At 40.5% G+C, this 15,457-nt stretch overlaps 1 protein-coding gene across 2 annotated transcripts in view; it reads left to right on the top strand.

Annotated features, from left to right (window-relative positions):
* The window catches only part of dmd (dystrophin), a 229,785-nt gene that overhangs the window by 164,145 nt on the left and 50,183 nt on the right, over nucleotides 1-15,457 (top strand). The window contains exons 62-63 of one of the 2 annotated variants that reach the window (XM_055164360.1): nucleotides 1,964-2,024; nucleotides 6,478-6,513. In XM_055164360.1, coding sequence (XP_055020335.1) covers nucleotides 1,964-2,024; nucleotides 6,478-6,513 — 97 coding nt within the window. Of the gene's footprint in view, nucleotides 1-1,948; nucleotides 2,025-6,477; nucleotides 6,514-15,457 lie in introns of both variants that reach the window. The other variant, XM_055164366.1, reaches the window with a different exon arrangement.

The following is a 15,457-nucleotide window of genomic DNA, read 5'->3' as shown; positions in this document are numbered from 1 at the left end:
AAGCAAGCGGGAGTGTTAAACTTGATCAATATTTTATGTATGTATGTTAACGCTGATGTGGCCTTAAATATGCATGGCCAAGGATTTCTTAAGTGCCATAAAACTCCTAGGTTGAAAGAACATTGATTTATATATTGTTAAAAAGATGACAGCATTCAAAGTTGATAGAGAAAATGCGGCTCAGTCGTTGTTATCTTGGCCCACATCAACAGAGGTATAATACTTCCTACAACATATACATAGCCAAACTGGTCTAGACTGGAATAGACAATACAGCAAACAGTCACAGTGCTTTAAAAGTTCATGTCTCTGGGTCCCAAGAATCTACCAGTTGAACATTTAAAATGAGTATAGATGTTTACTATCAACGAAAGTAGATGCTTTCTGAAGCTAGAGGAGTATGTCTAGAAAAAAAACAAAGAGAAGATAGGAGTATGCTAAATGGGAGCAGATGACTCACTAAAATAGCTTTATTACTAAATATGGTAAAGGCCCGGTTTACTGGATGTCTGACCTCACATAGCCCACAGTCTGCATAGAAGTAGAACAGAAACCTGCTCACTTGATTATACGAGTGGCATTTCAATAAATTTCCATTCAGAAAATCTCAGCTGATTGTCCCATGCATCCTGATGTAAATGATTAGGTGGTCATGACACGGTGAACAAAAGATCAAACGTGGTCAAGACTGCAGCCTGGAGGTCACTCTGTCTACCTTTAGATGAATGGACCTTTAATTAGCATACACTACATATGAAGGGTATTTTTAAGTATAGTAGTATAGCATTAATCTCAATGCTCATTTTGCTACTAGAAGCTTTAGTAGTAGTGGTAGTAGTAGTGATAGTGATAGTGAATAGTGGTAGTTGTAGTGGTAGTAGTAGTATTGCACTGTTTTACTTCTACTTAATAAAATAATGTACAGACTCAGACTATTTTCTGATCTGTTATAATATTGTTTCCTTATCAAAAACTTACCTGGAGTTGTGTTTTGTTTCATTCACACATGCTTAACACATAAACCTTGTATATTTAGGCTGAGTTCTTCTCTCAAACAGAAAACTGTTCCACCTTGTGATGTCATGTTGTAATAGAGGAAGTGCTTCACTGTGGTTTTAGCTCTGGAATCGCCCATCTCTAGTGATCTAAAGATAAAACTTATCTGTTACATGACATCATAAGATGGAACAGAGGATTTTGAATGAAAAAAAAAACAAACACAACCCTGGATATGTTTTAGATGAGAGAACAATAGTCTAAAATGGCTTAACACTGACAGGAGTCAATTTTGTGTAATATAGAATCTTTAAGATCACATTTGGCTGTACTTCATATATTATCACGAAAAAATATTGGCATATGGCCAATAGTAATTTGCTAACTAGAAAATCTTGTATAGACTCCATAGCTGGCATATTTTACAGGCCCAATCACCACCTACTGTACTCCACGGTGCTTAGATAATATTGAAAACCAAAATGGCAGATAGTTTGCATATGGCTATGTTAATACACTCAGCATGCACACTGGCAGCTGTCCCATGATGCATTGCTTTGTTTTTGAGTGGTGCAAATTTCACCCGTGAGGCACAATAAGGCTTAGACAGCGCGTTCTCCCCATCCCGTGTTCTGATTGGTCCAAGACACATTCCAACTGTGCGGACTATTCCCCAGAAACAGCCTTTGCTTTACAGCTTGGTGTGCCAGCTCTTGTGGGCATAATAAGTGAAGATAATTAGCCATATTTCTCATGTTTTTGCAGGTTTTCATTATCGCGTATATTACTTTGAGGAAACTTTAGACTACGTATTGTTTTTCAAAGTGCCGCATACACGTTTTACTGACAGTGGGTGAATGGATGGATGCCCGCAGGTTGGATGTTATAAGCTGTAAAAGTGTTTTGCTAATGGTTTATTAGCTTGTGGACATTTGGTGTGACCCTGTGTTTCTCTGTGTCTCTACAGCTTCAGTGGAAAGTCCATTTGAACAAGGTGTCTCCCCCAATAACGTGCCCTACTACATCAAGTGAGTACTCCCATTCACACGTTCAATACACCACACATCAATGACAGCTTATAATAGTGTGTTCAGGTTAAGGAAGACAGCACAATTTACTTTCTCTAGTAATATGTCTTAGAAAGGTGGAGGAAATTGTGTAAGGTTAAAGGCCCTATATTACACAAAATTGACTCTTGTGAGCTTTAAGCCGTGTAATAGTGTGGTTAACTCCTCAAAACATACCTGGAGTTGTATTTTGTTTCATTCGCTCTCACTCACATGTCCAAGTAACCCTTTGTTATTGGTCTGTCTACATCTCCAAAGCTCAAAATGCTCGGTTCCACCTTGTGATATCATGAAGCAGTAATTTTTAAGTTAGCAGCTACCTTTTACCTTTAGTTCAGTAGAGATTGGAAATGGTTGGGCTGAAATGATCCAAATGATTCTAGTGAAAGTGTGTAGAGTTTCAAAGCACAGTGAGGCACTTTCTGTATTACTTTCTGTATTACTACATACATCACAAGGTGCAACAGAATACTAACTAAAGGTCTAAATATGCAGAATTTGTGATAAACATGTGTGAATGAAACAAAACACAAATCCAAGTATGTTTTTGATGAGGACACATTACAACATTATAACATATCAGAAAATAGCGTAATATGGAGCCTTGAACTGATACATATTACATACATAGACCGCAAATCAGATAACTAGAATAATTAGATTACACAGTAATTAGATCTGATTTTAAATAACTTCTTCAATGTTTATCATTCAGCTCTTTCATTTTTGTCTTTGCTACGTTAGTTTGCCTTTTTTTGCATAATTTCCCTTGTCAAACCTGCACAGCTGTGAACAATCCAAAAGTAATCCGATTATGCACTCACATTTCAATAATCTGATAACTTCAGAAATCAGATAATGATCAGATTTTCACTGAGCCTGTAAACATAGTTAAGATGTTATCCAAGCTTCATAATTCATACATTGTGGTTACAAAATACTCATGCAATTCAGTTAGGGATGACACTTGTAAATAGGGTTGTTTATTTATTCATAACATAACAAATATACAAGAAATATACAAGAATATAAAAAGAAGTTAAATCTTATTTTAATAATTCATGCCACTAGATGGAGTAGAGAGCTACCTCAATGCTTTTTACTTTGACAATGTAGTATCTAGTGTTGTACGCAGTTGTAATAGTATGAGTTTATTAGCAATGATAAAAAGAATTTGGTGATAATTTATATAGTATTATTATAGTAGTTTTGTCCATAAGTCTCTTAAACAGTGCCCCTACTGGCCGAACAGATACATCACAACAATTACACTAGGACATGCATGCATTTTTATTACATATACCTCCATATATTTTATTTCTGTTTATATTACAAGAATAAGGTTGTGAAGTGTGCACCTACCTGATTTGTTTTCATGCCAACAGAGTGAGAACGTATCCAGCGCGCAGCTTCTAACTCTATAAGCCTTGTTAATCGTGTGTGCTCTTTGGCGATTAGCTCTAAACTGCTGGCTTACCTTGTATTAATGCTTAGCTACGATAATTCATTTCACCAGTAATAACTTACCTCCTTTGTTTCCATTACCATCTTATACACTATATTACATGTGTACTCATATTTTGATTATTTTGGTTTATTATGTTGCTAGAAGTAAAGTATTTTCCCCATTTGCTAACAAGGCAGATTAAATATTTATGCGCGTTTAAAAGAGTGTGAGTTTCAAATTTAGAATCTTGCAGCAGATTTCAAGACTTCGCCACTTGGGTTACATCAAGCCAATTTCACCTCATCAATTCTTTAATATCGGGTTTGCAAGTGGTCCAGCTAGAGTGGAGTTTTTCCAATACTGAACCGTGTTAAAAAGCATTTTCAGTGTTAATTACCATCATCGGGGGCACATAAGGCGATACACGCGTCAGGTATAGTGGTTAAGTTAAATAATTGATAAACTCTATGACATTCATGCTTGAATGGGGGTACTGCAAGTTCTGTTACTACGTCAGGGACATTGGAGGATTTTAAAGGATATTTTGGTAACACTTAAGAATAACTACACTTTATATTGCCTTAAAGGTGCACTATGTAACTTCTCCGTTTGGGGTCAGTCACCTGCTTTTTTCTATGGATATGTCATTACTCTGCCTGGAATGTTCCACAGTATGACATTAGACAGCTCTGCCTTACATTTATTAACTTTACCGCTCAAAAATACATTGCATTCTTATTGTGAGCAGGGTTGCTTCTTCACAGACCTGACCTGTAACTTGGTCTGGTTTTATCTCCATGAAGACAGAAAGGTTTTATCCAGACAAAGCAATAAGATCTCCATGAAGAAAAGCATCTGCTGGACCCTCCACCAAAAAAGTTACACAATGCACCTTTAATAAAGCATGAACAAAGCCCAAATCATTCTTAATAAGCTATTTGTTCATTATTAATTAAGTATTTCTATGCTTTATTGAGGCAAATTCAGGTGTAGTTATTATAAAGTGGTGCTGATGTTTTGGACCAATGTAGTCACTTGATTACTGCTAAAGAAATACCAGTGTGTCTATTTACAGTGCATTCATAACTTATTCATACACATTTTTTAGCATGTATTACCATCTACAATAGACACGTGCCTTTGGGTTATAACCAGGTCGTGCATTATACAGCATCAAGTCAACCAGATTTTTGTTTTGTGTTTCATTAAGCTACACCATATAAGGTTAAGGTACACTGTCACTATAGGGAAATGTGTCCTCTGCATTTGACCCATACTTCAGGGTCACTGGGTCAGCCTGTTAGGAGCAGTGGCACAGAGACCCATCTCCACAGATCTTGAGCTAGGCTTGGTCAGGACCATAGACTGTATGAAGAAGTGGACTAAGGCACGGTTCCAGTCAAATAAAGCTTGGCGAGGCTTGCAGTTCTATGGGTGTTCTATACTAGGAATAGGAATTTATTCACAGACAAAATAGTGAAGTAAAAACACCAGGATCATGTAGAGTGGGTTAATACGAACATTTTAAGACTAAAATGAGGAGCCTGACAGCAGCAGTTACACAGAGAGTGAATTGGAGCCAGAGTCGATGGAGCCGGAAGTACGTTCATACTAACTTCATATTTGGAATGCGGCACCAAGCAGGTTAGCTATTTGCATCTATCATCAGGACTACACAGTTTTGGGTTTATGGGGGAGAAACATGCAAACACCACCAGAAAGCGACACAAGAATCAAACCTGGAACCTTCTTACTGTGAGCTAACCATTCCGCCACTAAGATTGAGATAGATCATCTTTTAGCCATAAGTTTTAGAGGCAAAGGAACATAAGGCCATAAAAATGAAAACAAACTTGTTTTTATTTTAGTCTATTTTTTGGCAGAAAAATCACAGAGTGAGGCTTTAATTGCTATTCTGATGCTGAAGAACTTGCTGTTTATGTTTGCACAACTCTGTCAGTTTACCAACTACAAGGACGTAAAATTTTACCAGGTCCAGTAAAAATTAACTACTGCCGTCTACAACCAGTGAGAAGCTAGTGTTCCCCTCTGGCTACTGTAGCCGTTTCACAAACCAGCTACTTCTAAATGCAGTGGTTTGAGTAACTGCACTTACCATGTGTTTTAAAGGTCCTACATCACATAAAACTGACTCTTGTAAGCTTTAAGACTTATGTTGTTACCTCTTCCCAACATACTTGAAGTTGTGTTTTGTTTCATTCACACATGTCTGAGTAATCCTTTATAATTAGTCTACATCTCCAAAGCTCAGAATGCTCTGTTCCACCTTGTGATGTCATGTAATGGTAGTTTTCAAGTTAACAGCTACCTTTTACCTTTTGTTTATTAGAAACTGACAATTCCAGGGCTGAAATTATCCAAATGATTTTAGTGAAGATGTATGGAGATTTAAAACACAGTGGAGCACTTCTTGAATTACCACAAGACATCACAAGTAATTCCGTTTGAGAGAACTCAGCCTAAATATGTGGGATTTGTGTGTTAAACATGTCTGAATGAAACAAAACACAACTCTTGGTATGTTTGCGATGAGAAAGCAACATTATAACATAGATTAGAAAATAGCTTAATATACTTAAGCCCTTTAAGCTCCAGTTTGTTTAAACAATACAAACACAAAAAATACATGTAACATTTCCATCTCCATCCCTAACCCCATGCTGTGTCACTTCCGCCAGCCCCATCCACCCTTCACAGCGCAGAGAAACGGCTTGGCAATGAGCAGCTAGCAGCTTGCTCTGTTTGAGATAACACCCAGTGACTGAGCGAGGCCCCTTCCATGTAACCAGCACAGCGCGCCCCGTCGCTCCTGGCAACAATTTAGTGGCACGTATTTTGTCATGGAATTAACACATTAAAACAAGTGGGTATGAAAGAAGGAAGAGAGAGAGAAAGACAGTGAAAAAGAGGAGAGAAAGAGGTGACACATGTTCTGTCCACATGCAGAGACACAGCTGGACCCGCGCAGATGACCCAGACACTGTGAGTTCATGTTATATAACATTGCAATAAATCACATGTACAGCCTATATTCAGATATCTCATTATTTTGCTTGTTTATTTTAGATCAAACGTCAAATCAATGCCATTTTCATATATAACCTATGGAAGTAATGGTGAGGGTTCTGCAGCTGCTTCACACCATAGTTTTATTAATATCTTTGAGTTAAAAATACAGACTAAATGGTCAGCAGAGCGCAATGAGCATCTACCAAATGTAGTACTACGGGTTTTGGGCATAGACTGTATGTATAAATGGACATAGCTAACCCTCTTTCCGTCATGTTCCAAAAAGGAAGTGACCATTGGCTCTGGTCCAACTGACTTTACATTGAGAAATCGTCACCCCTCTCTCTGTAACTGCTGCAGTGAGCCTTGTGATTTTGGTCATGAAATGTTAATGTTTTTATTTAGCTATTTTGCCTATAAATAAATTCCTGTTCCTAATATGGACTGGCTCCGAATTCACACCCATAACCACTAGCCTCTGTGAGCTTCATTTGACTGGAGCTGAACTGTGGGTGACTTCACACTCCCTTAGTCCTTTTCTTTATCCAGTCTGTGGTTTGGAGGTTTTATTCCCTTTTTTTGCCATGTTTAGGCAGTGCAACAAATTAGGCAAATCTCAAATATCCTGCCCTCTTCTCTCTCTGTATAATCCAAGCAACTCCTACTTGGCCAGTTTCTTCTGCTCCTTAAGTACTGCGCATTAATATAGTGGTGAAAATGATGGAACTTCGCTGCAGGGACTTTCTCACTGTGTGCTGCGAGGCTATTAACGAGGTCCAACAAGATATATGCACACTCCATCCCAGAGGTGCGCACTAGTTAGCCTAACTTCCACTCCGAGCTGCAAACTTCGTATTTTTCAAATTGATAGGCAGTCAGAAATAAAGTTTAGCCTAGTTTTTTAGTATCTGCCCCGTATGCTAACATGAAGAGAATTAGCTTGTTAAAGATCTTTCATTTCAGTTGGCGCAGTGTCAGGCGAGGTTATTGCCGCACGTATCCTTTGCGCGCACACCTACACACACGTTCAGGTGCGATGAAATCAAAGTTAAGACTTGCCTATAAATTACAGGCTGTTTCGTCTTGGCTGGTGCAACACAGACTACATTTCTCCAGCCTTGAACACTAATTCCCAAAGCAAAGAGGCCCCCACCTTCCCCGTTTCTCTTGTGCGTAAAACCAAATAGGACTATACTTTTTATATACAATTAAGTCTTCCGCTCCACATCATCCCAGCACGTATCCCACTGTCCCAGGCCTTGGATGTGGAAGTGAAAGGCCCGGACCCCCCTCGCCTCTCCCCGCTCTCCTCGGCTCTGTCTCGCTCTCGTCAGGGAGGTGAAAAAGCTCCACGGATGGTGTGGGCTCCGTGCTTTCAGACACAGCGGGATGGGGGGAAGGGAGGCTGAGGCAGGACGCACTCCCAGCTCCGCCTCGTCTAAATCACACGTGTGAAGTTTCGTACATGCAGCCCAAAGTTAACAGGAAGTGGACGGTGTTCTCTTTTTCATAATAAAAGTGATTATTCTGGCCGAGTCCAAGGTCTCAACTTTCATTTGAGCAGCATTGTTAATTGTTCCTTCACAACGAGAAATGTTGCCGAAATGTAGCAAACCTGACCAGAGACCGCAAGTAAATAAAACTTGTACTGACAAAGTAACATTAGGTTTATTTTAAAAGTAGGCTACTGTAAACCAAAATGAGCAGCCCCAGTCTTCCTCTTGAAACACTTTAAGGTCTAGAGATGGCTTTTGCGCAGCCCAAAATATCTTCATGATTAAAAGCAATAGAGTAAACACAGTTATTTGTTTCAATTGTGCAAGTTAAGGCAAATTCAAACTGCATCAACTCATTTTCCCTCGTGTATGAATCGGTCAGTGGTTTTATTTTGAAACTACAGCCGGAAGAGCGCTCGTGCTGCTCTCTCCTCCGCTTCACCTGCGTTTGTCGGTGGCCGCTCAGCCTCTGCAGCCCACTGTGCCGCTTGCAGAGCGGAACACACGGCGCACAGACTCTTACAAACACGGTCATCTCGGACACTGTCTCCCGTGGCGGAGGACTGTGCTCGGGGCTCGGAGGCTTCGGGAGTTCGTCTCGGTTCTCACGGGGATCGCTTCTTTTCTCAGCGGACCGGGAGCGCGGGGAACGGTCGGCGATGCGGGAACAGCTTCGGAAGTGAGTGGCTTGGCTGGGGATTGTTTATGGAGGTGATAAATAATGGTGATGGTAATTGTGCGGGTCGTAATGCAGTAAACCTGTTCACACGCACACAACACTTGGCGGTGGGCTTTCCAGGCGAGCGGAGAGGCGGCGAGCAGAACCGCGTGAAAACACTATTTCATTTGTTCGACATAATGTCACTATTGCACAGACCATTTCTCCAGATCTGCGGACACACATGCTCTCCCCTGACCATTCAAGACTGTAGAACTGCTTTATTATCTTCGGAGGTTTTGTTATGTGCCTTTTAAACCAATTTTATCTTAATCTAACGGCTCTCTTTTAATGACACTGTGTCAGATGTTACTGTTAAATGTTATCTGTGCATTTTCTTCACATATAAACACTAAACAAAGATAACATCCGTATTACATGAAAAGTGTGGAACCATCCCATTTGCTTGGCACCAAACCCATCTCGTGTCAATCCAAGCAGCGGGTCCTTTTTGTGGTTTTACCCCGGGAACCATGCGAGTTGTGCGGTCACTGTGCGCCCCATGCCCACTCTTCTCTTGGTTCCCACGGACCCGTACGTACATTTTCCATTCTGCTGGTGCTGCCATGTTGAAATAAAAAGGGTCTTTCAATGTTTTAAACGCCAACAGCCTTGCCCTGTCGCCTGCGTTTATTTGCTTGCATCTGTTTGAACTGAGCCCGAGCGGGAGTCGTGTTTATCTTTGCGTGTGCGAGTTGGTCGGTTGACGTCTTTTTTTTCCTCCTCTCCTCCAAGACACTTTCGCCCTGTGTTGCATTCCTTCACAGTCGCAAACGGACGCAAACGCAGTCACCTCGGTGTCACTGTAGCAGCCCGTGCCTGGATGCTCTGCGTTTGCGTTTGGGGATGCTCAGTCTTACTCAATTCCCGGCTAAAAATACCACCAGGCCTCGTATATAGCGCAGTTTTTAGGTTGAGTGCAGCCTAGTGCCCGCGACACCCACCATTGATCAATTTCATTTTATTTGAAGAATGAGTCTGAGCGGGTGCATCGGTGGAGTTGGAAATGGACGCAAGATTGCACGGTGCATATCGCTGGCACTGAAATGATTGCAGGTGTGGACTTTTACGCACTAAATACACACTCAAACGCATTGGTTGCTCAGTGGTACCGGCGTGCTGGGGCATGACTATACCCTGTGTGGTTTCTTTGTACTCAGCCTAGATTGCAGTCAGATGGCTGAATTTGTGCATTGAGGCGGGACATTTAACTAAACCAACGCAGTCCAAGAACATCTGGGTTAGTGCCAAGTTACTCAGGGCTTTTTGCACCTTGTATGTCCAACAGCTGTCCAATGTGGTCTGGGGAATGAGCTAAGTCTCCCGCTACAAGCCTGCAGGGCATAATTAGCCTGGTAAACTGCACAAGCCCCAAACTATGAAATATGAACGAAGATGGAAGAGGATAAGCGATCTTTGTTTTGCTGTGAGCCCAAGTTCCGCCAAACTAATCCAGAAAAGTATTGTATTGCATGCGTTAAAGTGGCTTCCCTCCCCGTGTCAAATTGTAATTAAACAGTATTAATCGACTTCCGGAGAGACATTTTCCAAAGAGTTGCGGTTGTATTCTTTATTGATTAGCTGTGATGTGTAAAACTAATGAAATGATTTGATTTGACGCTCCTAGCTTTTAAAAGACTGCAGTAATGGCCAACGAGCTGTTTCACAAGGGAGCGGTTGTTTCTAATAGCTTTGGGTTTACAGGTCTGCATTAGTTATTATAGCAAGAAGAGAGTGCGAAAACAAACTATTTAAACAAGGATACTAACTTTAGTTTTTGACTATAAACAAATTACAGATCATGGGACTAAGTTAAAGGTGCATTGTGTAAATTTTCTGGTGGAGGCTCTGTCAGATGCTTGTCCGTTATTGTTTTGCTGGAATGTTTCACAGTATGGTATTAAACCTTTCTGTCTTCATGGAGACCCAACCAGACCAAGTTACAGGTCACATCTGTAGAGAAGCAATCCCGCTCACAGTCAGAATGCTTGATTTTCTAGGTATTTTTGTGCAATAAAACCACCTGTAATTGAACAAATATAAGGAAGAGCTGTTTAATGCCATACTGTAGAACACTGCAGGCAAAGCAATGCCATATCCATAGAAACAAGCAGATGACGGACCCCCAACCAAAAAGTGCACCTTTAAGCCCTGACATCAAGATTGGTAGTGTATGTCATTGATCCATAAACATATTATAAATGTATTTGCTTGCCCATATGTTTTTATTTAGTACTTTTGAGCAATAGAACTTAAATATTGAATCAATTTTTAAATCTTTGTATTAGGTTTGATTTTCATACATGACACAAGTTAGATTTGACCAAGAATGTCTCAAACTCACTAAAGGTCCTATATTATGCAAAATTTACTCTTCTGAGCTTTAAGACATGTTATAATGTTGTTACCTCATCAAAAACGTGCCTAGTGTTCAAAATGCTCTGTTCCACCTTGTGGTGTAGACTACACTTCATCACAAGGTGGAATAGAGCATCTTAGTTTTCAAGTTAACAGTTCCATTTTGATTTTTGTTCAGTAAAGATGGGCAATTCCAGAGCTGAAATTCTCAATGAATGATTCTGGTGAAGGTGAATGGACTTAAAAACACAGTGGAGCCCTTCCTGTATTACCACATGACATAACATAGTGGAACAGAGTGTTTTGTTTTTTGTTTTTCTGAGAGAAAAACTTAATGTAAATATACAGGATTTGTGTGTTAAATGTGTGAATGAAACAATGAAACAAAACAAAACTCAGAGTATGTTTGAGATGAGGAAATAACATTTTAACATCAGAAAATGACTTAATATGGGCTCTTTAATGTGTGTGTAGTTCTACTTACATTACAGCCTTGCAATTATTCATTTCCACGGATGGTATTGAAATAGTTACAGCAAATGTAAATCCAGTAAGTAGCTGTATTGTCCACTTGAAAAACTTGTGTCACAATAGGATTATCTATGAGTTGTGGTTTGGTCAGTGAAGTCTTTGTTAAGAATCACTCACTATTTTAAATATGTTAGGAATTTATGGATTTTCACTGCTGTCAGATACGTTAGACCTATAAGCAGCACTAGCAAATGTACACTCCCTTCATTCATATGCATGTAAAAGAGCGTTTTACATCTTAATCAGGTGATCTTTTCCGATTGCTCAGTTTCTGACAGACAACATGCGTGTTAATGAATGTCGCTTTGACAAAGAGGCACCCAGTTCTCGTGTCTCTAACATGGTAACGCGCCATTATGACCAATTATAACAAGGAGAATAATTACAGTTATCATTCTAGCGCCGTGTGATCCCCCCAGGTTCCGTCGGCGCGTTTCCTTTCTCCTCCATGAAACAGCCTTCCCTAATTTCCAGCCGCCGAATCGGGCTTTCACGATTCTGTCTCCCCTTTTGCTTGTTCAGATCCAGTCCCTCAAGGCCATTGTTTGAGCTCATTCGGATGCCTGGTGCGAAGGAAACGGCGGGTCTGTGCACGTTTGGGTTGATAGAGGAGAGGAAAGGCAGGGGATTGCAAGGGATGGTAGAGGAAGGCAGAGGAAAGCAGGGATGCAACAATAACCAAAATATCGTGATATTGTATCATCAAAAGTTTCACAATAATACCGTGGGCCATCACAATATATCAAATTCTGTCTGCTTAAATTTATATTTGTAGTGCAGCAATATAACTAAAAACATACTAAACTACTTAGACCTTTGCTCTATTGCGATTACTAGTACATGAAGAAATAACTGCTATAAGTACTTTTAAAACTTAATTCTTTGATTTATGACAGAACCAAAGTCTTGTCAAGGCATTTCAAAAGGATAAAGTAGCATATTCATGGTTTTGTTAGTCTCAAAATATCATATTAAATATCGAACCTTGAGATTTCCATCCATCCATCCATTTTCGTCCGCTTATCCGGGGCCGGGTCGCGGGGGGAGCAGCCTAAGCAGGGACTCCCAGACTTCCTTCACCCCAGACACGTCCTCCAGCTCCTCCGGGGGGACCCCGAGGCGTTCCCAGGCCAGCCGAGAGACATAGTCCCTCCAGCGTGTCCTGGGTCTTCCCCGGGGCCTCCTCCCGGCGGGACATGCCCGGAACACCTCCCAAGGGAGGCGCCCAGGAGGCATCCGGAACAGATGCCCGAGCCACCTCAACTGGCTCCTCTCGACGTGGAGGAGCAGCGGCTCTACTCCGAGCTCCTCCTGTGTGACTGAGCTCCTCACCCTATCTCTAAGGGAGCGCCCAGCCACCCTGCGGAGGAAACTCATTTCGAGCGCTTGTATCCGTGATCTCGTCCTTTCGGTCACTACCCAGAGCTCATGACCATAGGTGAGAGTAGGAACGAAGACTGACTGGTAAATTGAGAGCTTCGCCTTTCGACTCAGCTCCCTCTTCACCACAACGGTCCGATACAGCGACCGCATCACTGCCGAAGCTGCACCGATCCGCCTGTCAATCTCACGTTCCGTCCTTCCCTCACTCGTGAACAAGACCCCGAGATACTTGAACTCCTCCACTTGAGGCAAAGACTCCCCACCCACCCGGAGAGGGCAAGCCACCTTTTTCCGGTCGAGAACCATGGCCTCGGACTTGGAAGAGCTGATCTTCATCCCAGCCGCTTCACACTCGGCTGCAAACCGCCCCAGTGCACCTTGAGATTTATATTATGATAATATTGTACAGAGAGATTTGGATATCATCACACACCTAGTAAGGGTGTGCAAAAATATTGAACTATCAATATATCATATTATTTAATTTAACAATACAGCAGCTCACAATATCGATTCTGTATGGATATTTTGCCAAGAGTGTTTTTTGTGTATTTTATTAAATTATTTTGTGACAACACTACAATTCTCTGTTACAATTCATAGTTTTGATCATTAAAATAGATGTATTTCATATTAACTTTGCAGAGGTAGTTTTTCAATAGAAACTTCAGTATCATAGCAATGATTTAGTGATTATTTTTTAATGAGCTGCATCGAATCGCTTGGAAGTCTCAAAATATCATATCCAATGTACCTAATCAAAAGTGCGCTGTACCGAGATTTGTATCATATCGTGGCCTATGTATGTACCCAAGTTATGTATCGTATTGGCAACTTCTTCATGATACCCAGCCTGAATCCCTGTAGGGGAAGGCAGGGGAAGGCAAAGGAGCAGATGCAGCCCGTGCCCATAAACCACCTTTAATCATTCATCCAACAACCATAATTGACTGCAGTGAGAAGTGACACTTGCACGGATCCATTATTTAAAACGCCTATCCGTCACCAGTGCAATAAGCCTTTCAATGGCAGTTAGCCGCAATATGTAGCTTTGTATGTAGCACGTGTGGGCGGGAGTATTATTGTGCTCTATTGTGAGAGACAGTGACTCCTCTTGGGCTGAAGTTGCGCTCCGAACTGAAATGGCTTAATTTGTATTTGATGAAAAACAACGGGCGCGCAGTGGTGAAGTGGTTAGTGCCCCGTGCCGGCTCTGAGCGAGGAGGTCCCAGGCTTGATTTGCAGGCTCTTTTTGTGTGGAGTTTGCAAGTCTAGGTGGGCTTGCTGTTTCTCATCTATCTTCATGCAAAGTAGCCCTAACACCTTTGTTTCTGCTAAGCCTGTCACGAAAATTACTATATTGACATAGCATTCAATATATGATTATATATTATTTTGGGGTCAATGTTTATTGTGTGTACATTTTCAGAGAATTTTTTGGCAATACAATAAGAGTTGAGCTGTAAAGGTTTATTATAGATTTAGAATAGTTTTTGTGGTTTAAATCTCCTCTTGGGTCAATGTTATTAATTATGGTCTATATTTACTTAAGCAATATATCAAACTTCACTTGTTATCATGACAGGGCTACTGTGGCATTTTAGAATGAACAGAGTCTTTTTTATTTTTTTAAACTTTCTATTTATTTATTGTTTGTTTCATATTATAACAGAATATAACAAAAAAAACAAAAACAAAGAAATGTACAGAATAATATGTCAGGTGTCATTATTATAAGTTGTCTACTTGTACCAGCAATTCGTATGCAAGTCTCTACATGGTGTGAATTTCTACCACATTATCCCTCAAGTTATTAATTGTTGGGGGATCTTCCTTATATCATTTACGAAACTGCCAAGGAATTTTTAATCAAATAGTGGTCTTTTTATTGAATGCCTTTCCTTGTTTTGTGACCCAAAACTAAAGCTGTTTTTGGCAGCTCGTACCCCAGTATTTTTTTATTTTCTTTACCAACACCTTTCCAAAATTGGGACAACTTGCTGCATTGCCAAAAACATGTCTTTCTCTCCAGAGTCTCCAGCAGGCTTTGCTTTCCACTGCCTAGACATGATTTTAATGGGTCAATAGCCGTAATGTATGCACTTTGAGATCAGCCATATTAATGCCTCAATATTTTTTTTGCATTATCTCACTAACAATCTTCAGCATTAAACTATGCTTAAGGAATGTGTTAAAACATGCCTCATTGTCATTTCATTGTCTTGGTTGAGGTTCAAGTATAATACAAAATGTGAATGAACAACCAAAGTGCTGAAATATGAGTTAATGCTTGCTTGGGAAGTTGCACAAGACGTTTCAGCTTATTTTATTTTTACTGTATTTCTACTTTTATTTTTTATACCACTAATTGGGCTTAAAGATGCACAGTGTAACTTTTCTGGAGGGGGATTGTATCCATGGAGATCTTAAT

Source organism: Boleophthalmus pectinirostris, unplaced genomic scaffold (assembly GCF_026225935.1).
Source record: "Boleophthalmus pectinirostris isolate CB_2022bp ecotype Guang Dong unplaced genomic scaffold, ASM2622593v1 HiC_scaffold_11, whole genome shotgun sequence".
Lineage (NCBI taxonomy): Eukaryota > Metazoa > Chordata > Actinopteri > Gobiiformes > Gobiidae > Boleophthalmus > Boleophthalmus pectinirostris.
This window is presented reverse-complemented; position numbering and strand designations above follow the sequence as displayed.